This window comes from Pseudomyrmex gracilis, unplaced genomic scaffold, assembly GCF_002006095.1.
Source record: "Pseudomyrmex gracilis isolate BER0280 unplaced genomic scaffold, ASM200609v1 scaffold_241, whole genome shotgun sequence".
NCBI lineage: Eukaryota > Metazoa > Arthropoda > Insecta > Hymenoptera > Formicidae > Pseudomyrmex > Pseudomyrmex gracilis.
This window is the reverse complement of record NW_018020825.1, coordinates 198,978-208,650: the sequence shown is the minus strand read 5'-3', so window position 1 is coordinate 208,650 and position 9,673 is coordinate 198,978. Positions and strand designations below refer to the sequence as shown.

At 36.1% G+C, this 9,673-nt stretch overlaps 3 protein-coding genes across 5 annotated transcripts; 2 read left to right on the top strand and 1 right to left on the bottom strand.

The window, feature by feature from the left end:
* The first annotated feature begins 498 nt into the window (after positions 1-498).
* LOC109859123 (arginine/serine-rich protein PNISR-like) lies at positions 499-3,046 on the top strand. 2 transcript variants are annotated; one of them, XM_020437054.1, is made up of 8 exons: positions 499-698; positions 790-887; positions 1,237-1,428; positions 1,534-1,587; positions 1,978-2,066; positions 2,158-2,405; positions 2,629-2,759; positions 2,836-3,046. In XM_020437054.1, exons 2-8 carry the CDS (start codon positions 835-837, stop codon positions 2,936-2,938), a joined length of 870 nt encoding a protein of 289 aa, XP_020292643.1. In that variant the 5' UTR covers positions 499-698; positions 790-834; the 3' UTR covers positions 2,939-3,046. The 2 variants fall into 2 exon arrangements, with proteins under 2 accessions (XP_020292643.1, XP_020292642.1); XM_020437053.1 differs by having other exon boundaries at positions 1,975-2,066.
* Positions 3,047-3,197: 151 nt separating this feature from the next.
* Positions 3,198-5,886, bottom strand: LOC109859124 (craniofacial development protein 1). 2 transcript variants are annotated; one of them, XM_020437056.1, is made up of 3 exons: positions 5,469-5,886; positions 4,705-5,067; positions 3,198-4,600 (listed from the first exon to the last, which is right to left on the bottom strand). In XM_020437056.1, the coding sequence occupies exons 2-3, from the start codon at positions 5,036-5,038 to the stop codon at positions 4,095-4,097; spliced, it is 840 nt and encodes a 279-aa protein (XP_020292645.1). In that variant the 5' UTR covers positions 5,039-5,067; positions 5,469-5,886; the 3' UTR covers positions 3,198-4,094. The 2 variants fall into 2 exon arrangements, with proteins under 2 accessions (XP_020292645.1, XP_020292644.1); XM_020437055.1 differs by having other exon boundaries at positions 3,199-4,600; positions 5,542-5,885.
* Positions 5,887-6,091: 205 nt separating this feature from the next.
* Positions 6,092-9,301, top strand: LOC109859129 (transcription factor 21). The gene is made up of 3 exons (XM_020437065.1): positions 6,092-7,293; positions 7,780-8,098; positions 8,767-9,301. The coding sequence occupies exons 1-3, from the start codon at positions 7,151-7,153 to the stop codon at positions 8,968-8,970; spliced, it is 666 nt and encodes a 221-aa protein (XP_020292654.1). The 5' UTR covers positions 6,092-7,150; the 3' UTR covers positions 8,971-9,301.
* The last annotated feature ends 372 nt before the right edge of the window (positions 9,302-9,673 follow it).

Here is a 9,673-nt window from a genome sequence, read left to right as displayed (position 1 = left end):
TGTTTAAATTTAAACACCTCGCCGTATCTAACGTCGTATTATTTACGTGTACACGATGCCGTCGCTATACGGTGAAAATCCGGTGAACACACCATTACACATGGAGTTTGTGTTCCGAGCAAGACAATAAAACTGCGAGAAAAGAAGGTGATAAATTTTGACGCGGGAAAATTTCACAAGGACTAACCCAAAACGATCCAAAATGAACGAAGTAGTATTAAGATATTTCGACCGATGAATAAATTGCCGATGGCAAGGCCGCGGAGTAACGGCCGCCAGTCTGGCGTCGATACACCCGCTGCTGGTTGCAGCGGAATTCGAACGCATCAGATTCGAACGGCGAGGTTGCGTTTGATACGCATCGCGAACGCAGCGCATAACCGCAAAAACCAAAAATAATGAAAACAAGTAACAAAACGAAGAAAGTTTCTTTGCGACTTGTTGTTAGTTTTGCATTTTCTTGACTGAAGTTAGACACAGTTGCATGTGCACGTATACAAATAAAAATATAAGTAATCAGGTTAAAATTTATTCTGGCATGAAAATTAAATTTTTCTCAAACATAGTCAAACATCATTTTAAAATGTCTGTGACAATATTTGTAGATGAATAAAAAATGTAAAACAAGATTGATGTATTTAATCAATTTGTTTCTGATGCGAGAAAAAATATCTTAAAAAATATGCCGCGACCTACAGGTAACAAATAGTTTTGTCAAAATTATTAATATCATTAATCTTTCTGTTATGTGATCGTGCAATTTTATGCTAATTATATTGAAACTTACAGCAAATTATCAGTTAAGAAACATACAATTAATGGAGTAAATCAGAAATGCTAAAACAATGTCACGACCCAAAGTGCATTGCGAGTGAAAAGAAATTAACGTAAGAAGCGAAGTTTCTAATCGCAATTTATTCACACAACGTTATATGTTACGCGCTCAATAAAATATCAAATACTATGTACATACGTACCTCGTAAGCTTATAAGAAAGGCGGCACATCTCGTTAAAATCCTAGTCACTTCGTGAAACACGTATACACATAGTTGCAGTCGCGGATTCTTCATGAAATGCCGCATCACTGAGAAGGATCTTCATGAAATGCCGCGCTTTATGATAAGCCTGTGGCATGTACATACATAGTTTAGCTCCTCTCGCTTCGTACACACATATTGTGTGTGTGTGTGTGTGCGTGTATATATTTACTAAATATTTCCTTCTAACCTTCGTAGCACGCACGAAAAAAAAAGTCACGAAGAAAGTAACAAGAAAAGTAAAAACCCGAGATCGTTTTTGACATCAAATCGAAATTCTTTGAGGAATTTCGCTGAATCGCTAAATAAACTGAGACACAAACGTGTGGAATTGAACTCAAGAAACGCACAAAATTCAAGAATTGCTAACAAATCAAGAAATTGCAGAAAGTATTTATAATAATTCATTATTGTTGTTGAAATAATTCTTTTTGTTTTCAAGGAACGTTGACTTTATAACATTTGACGGAAACAATTATAAAGTACTTCTTTCAGTAAAAAATGTCAGGGGACGCAATCAACTTCTAAAAGTTCGACAAAGAATTTACAGTAAGGCGAAAAATAATAAATTATTGCCACACGTAATATCCACCATTACCACAGAATATTCCATCTTTGCGCAAAACATTTTCAATCTTGCTTTTCCCACATTCTTGAAAGAATCCTTTCTTTCATACCAAAGTACTGACTCAACCAGATACCTTCCTAGAATAACAGCGTTCTTGCAGCAGATGCATTTTTTAACGTCTCAATATATTTAGTTACAAATATTTTTACGAACAAATTTTTATCGCGCAAACAAATCTCCTTAAACTCGGTCAGTAAACTCATTTACATTGATTTAAATCACATAAAGCGATCACAATAACATATATATGAAAGTTAAATTTACATTTGAATCAAAGTATCGTCTTTACGTCATGTTTCGTTTAAAAGCAGCGCTACGCAGTCTGCGAGAGCGAACAAGTTTGGTCAAGTTTCCGACCGTTCTCAGAATCTCACGGGTCAAATATGTACCTGTCGCAAAGGTACAGAAATAAAGAACGTGTTGAAAAAATTCTCTAAACATTCTTCGGTGACGAGCTCGTGAATTTTTTAACAAAACGTAACTTTGAACAGGAAATTCACACGAACGCTCAAGATCGCGAAGCGTATCCGAAGAACGGAGCGAAAGACAAAGAAAACGATCACGTTCTCGACGTAAAAAGACTTCAAACAGAGAAAGTAATCGTCCGATGCGCGACTGTTTCAGAACGACTCTTTGTATCTGCGTGCGAGGTCGCAGTTTGGATGAGCCAAGAAATTGCAAGTGTACATTGTCTCAAGACATTCCTTCACCGAGTCATCGAGAGTGCTGCTGTATTAAAGTTAATCTTTACGATGATATCAATACCGATAACTGAAACACTGTGTTTAATTGAATATTAAAAATAAAATTTAAATAATATTAAAAATAAATTTATCTTATATTTTTGAATGTGGCATTAAAAAATTGATAAATGTCGATTCACTCAATATAAAGATGTATGACCAGAATACAAAAAAAAAAAAACAATCGACGAATAGCAATAAATCAACAACTTTTTACAGGGCGAACAAAAAGGGAACACATCCACAAATATATCAAAGAATGACTCCCAAGTGGACAAACATATTGCAGATCCATCCACCAGTAAGAAGAAACTTAAACATCCGCACGAATCATCACTGATAAAACCGAAGTTAGCAAGCATTAAGGTTTATGTTTATTGAATAGTGTTTCTTTAACGACTTCTACTTGATTATGAGAATTTGCAGTAAAGAACGCGGCGTGATCATTAGAGGATTGAATACCGTTCACAGAGAAATTGATAGACTTGGTAAATCTATAATCAGACGATTCACAAGTCAGAGGATTTAATTAATATGAAAATTAATGTTCCCGGGAAAAACGTTTTAAATGCTCAATGTCGTGCGTCCGCATGTACATAAAATAAAATGAAAAGAGAAAGAGAAGACTCGTTGTCAAGATTAAGGAAGGAATTACGGAGATGAAATTATGTATCAAAAATTATGTTTTGTGCCAGTTTTTGCTGCTTATACGAATAAACAAGCTGCAAATTTGCTATATCTCTTACACTGACGATTTATTCAGTAATAAAAAGAGTTGACAAATCTGAAGTAATCCTGTGAAGATATGCTAAAACATATCTCGAGTTCGATATACTGTGAAAACTGTAACCTGAGTTGCATTGCAGATTATTGTTATTAATTCGATACTATGTTTACACGCAGATGTGTTATGTGGATATTGCTGTCTAGAAATTACATTGAAGTAATAACATACATAATTAATCCTATACAACATAAGACATACAAAATTCGGCGCGTCACGATTCCAACATATAATATAGTAAAGTAATACTTTACATTACATGTCTATTTTACGAGGTCCATTTATAAATATGGTACTGTATTCCGCATGAATTGCCAGAGGCAGTGATCATGAGTGAGGTCAATCGATATCGTTATATCTCCTAAACACATATATTCCATCGTACTCATCTTTTGACTAATCAAGACATCGTGTAGTTCTTTCTACACGTACACAAACACATCGCATTTCATTGAAACAAAAAAAAAATAATAAAAATAAAAAAATATTCAGCAAATACATTCTACATATGGACAGAATTCTTTCAAGAAGCGTCAAGAGCTTCGAACAACCTGCTTCGATGCGAAGTTTTTATGCGATCATCAAGCCAAGAAAGAGGCTCGCTGACAGTAAATTAAGCTATTACGTACGCATGAGGAATTAGTCTCAAAACACTGGAATGATCGGTCTTTTTCGAAAAGACCGCCGAGCGTAGTCAGTTTGTTGTCAAGTCAAATGGAGCAACATTCTTTTCGCATTTTACTCAAAAGCGCAAAACTTTAAGTAATTAATTAGGCTAAATGTTGTGGTGCAAACAACGCTCGAGTTCGGCAAGTCGCTGAGTAAATATTTTCTAGCATAGTATTATCGTGTTACAATCTGATTTTGGAAAAAGACATGTAAGACGAAAAGAAATGCAAATTCACCGCGTGTTGCGTCTGCCCGAATTTCGTAGCTCTTTTTCGATTTCAAACTGTCGCAAATCCGCTCTCTGTAGAAAATCTTGTCGCTCCAAGTAACCATCCCTGCCTCTATTGTGAGTAGTCAATTCTTCTTCTATGTTTTCTTGTTTCTTAAAGTTGTCCCAATCTAACTTGGACTTTTCTAAGGTACTAATTTTAGCCTTCTTTCCAATTTGTCCCAGAACTGAGGAGATACCACCACGTCTAATGCCACCTCTTCCTCGACCTCTGCTTGCTGGAGATGTGGATTCCGCAGATTTTGTAGAATTGTCAGCTGCAGAAAGTGACAATCTGGCTTCTGCAGAATCAACTGGCACTTCTTTCTCAACCTTTACTTCTTCACCAGCAAACTCAAAAATTTTGGTTATTTTAACTTTTTCCTGGACTTCTGGTTTTTGTGTTGATGGTGGTTTTTTTTCATTGGATCCGTTGATTGAATTATGTGGTTTTGATTTTGGCACAACAGCTGTGAATAATACAAAAGCGGTTAGTACATAATCTTTTTCAAATAGAAATGTAATTTTTTTTTTATTAATAATTAATATTTTATAATCCTAGACAATATGTTACCTGTATCTTTCATAAAATCAGCCCAAAGAGAATCTGCACGTTTCTTTTCTTCTTCTTCGGTGAGTTCTTTTTCTTTAGAGTCTTTTTCATTTTCTTCTTCAGTTGCTTTTGCTAAACCTCTTCTACGCTTTGTAGTTTTCTTTTGACTTCTAGATCTCTTTGCACCTTTCTTTTGTCCAGTTTCTTTTTTGTTTTCATCATTCTCATTCTCAGGACCACTTTCAGCATCACCTTCAGATTCTACTTCTGATACTGGATCACTCTCAGCACCATCAGGAACATAATCTTCATCATCATCATCTAAATCTGAAGACAACTGATGTTCTTCTGACATGTTTAAATGTGAACTGATACAAAAAATACCTATAAATAAAAGTAATAGCATTATATATCACATATATGTATTATTTGTTATTATTTATTACCTATAATACATGTATCATTGTATAATTCAAATATTACACATTTTAGATTTGTAAAATATTATATATATTATTGTATGTTTCTTATTTTTCATAATTAACAAAAACAAATTTTACACAGATAATTATGAATTATAACTGAGCAATAAACACATAACTATTCATATAATCCTTATTATATAATATAAATAAATATATAAGTATTCTTTTAAATTTGACACTATCTTCTTTCTTTATCGCAATTATAATGTAAAGTTCATAAAGAAATATTGCACAATAATTGTTACATTATTATATACTATGTTTTTTTGTACTATTAACATCGTAGTGCGCAAACTTAACCTTTCAAATTCAGTTGACTTCGCCAGTTTTGGACAAAATTAAACGCGGCGTTTATTGCGATTTCGTGACTCACGTTCTTTTGAATGGCGAGCCGTCGGTGCCAAAAATTCCACAAACGGACGTCGATCTGCCTTCCGGAAATGTCCGTTACATCGAAATGCGGCGTTGGATCAGATGTGCGATCGTTGTATTCAAATAAATCGTCGTTGATGCGATCCTAAACGAGTCTTGTCTACGCACACGGTAAACGCTGATGGTCGACAATTTTCCCGAAAATCATGGAAAAAGAGCCGCAACACCTTACGACACAACTCGCTCGACTCGCAATTCTCACAAATGCGACTGGCACACATTGCGGCGATATGCGACGGCACAAACAGCACCATCTAGTGACAAGTGTGCAAACTACGTCATCGATCGTCGCGATGCAACGTCGGTACAGTTGCGAGCAGCGCGAATTGAAATGCAAATTCATATCTTTTTATCTCACTTTTTGGAATTACGACTAAAAAATCGAATTTTAGTTTTAATAAGTTTGTACAAACACATATAGAAATATATGGTTTTTCAGCTTTAATATTGTTACATATAAGTTTTATAAAAAAAAAAGCATATCAGATAATTCTTACGTATGTGATCCGATAAAAATGATCTATAAGTTTACTCTCGCATTAAAAAGTTGTTTTGTATAACGTGTTATCATTTTTTTATCACTTATGAGTTTTTATCACTATGAGTTTTATTACAGGCGTTTATGTTTAAATGATCAAGTGACATGTTCATAGAGGAAAAGGTTGGAAGGTGTCGAGTTGCCCGACATCTTTCACGAATTAGCCGAGTAATAAATTAACGCCTTTTTCTCAAGATATTAAGTAGGATCAGTTGGGTCACTGCAAACCTCATATTACAGGATCCGTTCGAAATCCTAATTTCAACGAAACGAATGACTATCAGTTGACGGGGATTTTCGATGGATTAATAGATCAGGCCTTTCCTTCCGAGGCAAAAGAATGAATGGAAAGAGAAGGGGAGGCACATATGTGGAGTTTATGTTTTCGGGGTGGAGGGAGGGAATGATACGTGGATAAAAAAAGACATCAAAAATGGACGCCACCGCGTCTCATGATCGAGTCATTGTTAAATGCGAATTTAACGACAGTGTTCGTTATCAAACTCCATGACAGTGTTTTCGCAGGAACGATTGAGATAAATATATCAGTAATATAATCTTCGATGCACCAACAATAATGCAACATGTGACCTCGTGTAATTGAACACGTACGCGTATTCAAATCAGCCTTAAATGATCTTAGTCCGAGCTCGAGATAATGTCGTGATCGTCCGAACAATCGGACTCTGACCGTAGTTAACGCTTTCGTGAAATATGGTATTGTGTATGTGTGCGTTTGAGCTTCTGCCCGCAGTAACATTTTCACCAGGGGGAAGAAAGAGGAGCAGAAAGGATGTACCAGGTGGCCACGAATGTGCCGCGGCGTTCGCGCGATTGGAGAGCGCGGTATCTCCGAAAATGAGTTGAGACGAATGAGACCGGAGCTCGGATGTTCGAAGGCTCCGCCTGAGTTTCGGGACGTCCCAAATCTCGCGCCCCACCAACCAACACATTTTCTATCTATCTATCTGTCTCTTTCTCAGTCTCTCTTCCTTTCTCACTCTCCTCTCTCATGTGGTTCTCTCTTTGGTTTTTACTTCGAGAACTTCGACTAACAATTAGTTTCATGCCAAAGACGCGGTCTGTCGCGACGTTCCGTCTCCGCCAACAGACACTTATTAATCGCGCGAAAGAGAATCATCGATCACTCGGCAGGTACTCGAGCAAGTTTCATTATACTAATTAAATGCTCCGAAATGCAAGTGACAAATGACGACCAATAATTATGAGTGCGCGCGCTCTAGCTTTGATATTACTTTTCAGAGGACGACTTTCTGACATTTTGAAACATGTAACTGTAGTAAATAAAGTAATATTTAAAACAGCACGTATAAGTGAATTTTTGGTAGCAAAATGTTTTTAGAGTTTGTCACTCGCGTGTCCTCTCGTAGATCTCGAGAATTTCTGTGTTATTGTAAGTGTTTTTTGTGAGTGTGCGTTAAGAAAACAGAGTGAAAAGACGCGTGCAAAGATTTTTTAACTAACCCGAAGTACGCAGATTTAAAATATTGTCTAATATCGCTCTATTTTTAAGAATACGCGTCTAAAACTACGCATCTCGCGAGTATTTGCGAGCGCGCAGTATGTGAACGTTTTTGCTGAGCAGCTTAATTAACAACAGCTATTATTGATGTGTAACAGGATGCCTCGAAAACGGCGCGCCTCGACATCGTCATTAGAAGAATATCCTTCCGATGAAAAATATATAAAAAACGACATAGAAAGTCGCGCGCCGCGGAACGCCGCCAACGCTCGCGAGAGAGCCAGGATGAGGGTGCTAAGCAAAGCATTCTGCAAATTGAAAGCAACAATTCCTTGGGTGCCCAATGACACAAAATTGAGTAAGCTTGACACTTTGCGTTTAGCGGCCACATATATTGCTCATTTGCGAGCAGTGCTTAGAGACGATGGCGAAACTCTACCATACTCCGAGAGTACCAAGTCTTTGTCACTGACCTTAGTGAGTAATTTTTTTCTGCTATTCTCATAAGTTATAAATGCTTGAATAATTGACTTTCTATTTCTGATATTGTTTCTGAAAAAGACAAATTTGTTAAAGTTTAGTTAATTTTAAATAACATTAATGATTCTCAATTATATCTTGTAATTAATTATCAATAAGCAAATTTATCGAAGCTTTACCGAGAAGTTATTTTCGTACTATTTCTTGCTTTTACAATCGGACTTTTGACTTGATAACGATTCTCATAAAATAACATCGAGTCCAGGTGGATCCACTCGGAGTCGCGGGCGCCGTCTTCGCAGTCATTTCACTGTTTATGTCTGTCCAGGTGGATCGAATCACTCCAAAACCTCCTTACCCACTCTTTGTGCCATCATTAATTCTAAGTTAGTTCCGTTGTTTGAAGAAATGTGCCGTTTTCCGCGGCGAAATATCTCGAAGCTCTATTTCTCTTTTTCTCAAAACTCCGACAAAGATCAAAGACACCAAACTTTTAAATATTCCATCTCTTCTGCAATTTCGTCTGTGAATTTAAATCAAAAGTTCAAAGTAGTATTAATCTACACATCCAAATCTCATGTACACACTTAGCTGAAACGCACATATATCAATGTTAATTAATTTTATTTAAATGTGACAACAAGAAAAATCTGTTTTAATTGCAGTCGTGGCCGTTCGCCATTCAAAATAGTAACGCTACCACACTTATGAATAACAGTTGTAACGTATCTTCTTCAACATCTCCGAACTGTAATCAGTATCGAAGACAGCACGCACAAGCGACTCACGATGTTCAAAATTTTCATCATCCTGGGCATCAAGGCGCGTCAACGCGGCATAATCAAGAGCAGCAGCTCTCTTATTTCTAACAAAAACTACTGACAACCCGATCAGAGCTTAACCAACGAGAGATATCTGTCAAAGAGTAATCACCAGATGGATTTTACGTGATTTTACGACGTTTGGTGCTGTCGTTTCTTCACGCCTTATTTATTCCAGAGTGCCTTATTCTCCTAGTATTTATTAATTTAAAAACAAATAATATTATATGATATTATGTACATTTATTTATGCAAAAGAAAAATTATACGCGTCAATAACGCTTATGTCTTTACTTACGCATCTTTTGTATAAAAAAACACGAATATTGCATTGCAACGTCTACACGTAGGTTTAGCTGATAAAAATTTGTTAATAAAAAAATCAGTTTCATAAACAATATAGCATACAAAATATTGAACTAGTCCAATAAAAAGTTTCTAAGATTTTCAATATTTTTCTTCCCGTGTTGTTTAATTTTCCGTAGACTTTTATAATATACATATATATATATATGTATATATATGTATATATATGTGTGTGCATATCTATGGAGCTTGTCAAAGAATGTGGTCGTCGACATCTTCTGCCGGAGAAACGTCGAATGGCATCCGGAACAGCAGAAAGGAAGTTCAGTAAGGTAAGAAGGATAAAGAAGTTCAAGTTAAATAAACAGTACGAAGGGCCTTTTGTGTAAACTCAATACTAAAATAATATATCCCACACGGCGCGACAAATCGGCCGACACTAAAA

Bases quoted from the DNA above. Each gene is read 5' to 3' on its own strand.
- LOC109859123 (XM_020437053.1), top strand. From the start codon at position 835: ATGCTAAAACAATGTCACGACCCAAAGTGCATTGCGAGTGAAAAGAAA. The intron at 1,429-1,533 runs GTATTTATAATA...TACTTCTTTCAG, and splicing joins AAATCAAGAAATTGCAGAAA to TAAAAAATGTCAGGGGACGC. The intron at 1,588-1,974 runs GTAAGGCGAAAA...TTCGTTTAAAAG, and splicing joins AGTTCGACAAAGAATTTACA to CAGCGCTACGCAGTCTGCGA.
- LOC109859124 (XM_020437056.1), bottom strand. From the start codon at position 5,038: ATGTCAGAAGAACATCAGTTGTCTTCAGATTTAGATGATGATGATGAA. The intron at 4,601-4,704 runs GTAACATATTGT...TATTATTCACAG, and splicing joins TGATTTTATGAAAGATACAG to CTGTTGTGCCAAAATCAAAA.
- LOC109859129 (XM_020437065.1), top strand. From the start codon at position 7,151: ATGTGGTTCTCTCTTTGGTTTTTACTTCGAGAACTTCGACTAACAATT. The intron at 7,294-7,779 runs GTACTCGAGCAA...GATGTGTAACAG, and splicing joins AATCATCGATCACTCGGCAG to GATGCCTCGAAAACGGCGCG. The intron at 8,099-8,766 runs GTGAGTAATTTT...TTTTAATTGCAG, and splicing joins AGTCTTTGTCACTGACCTTA to TCGTGGCCGTTCGCCATTCA.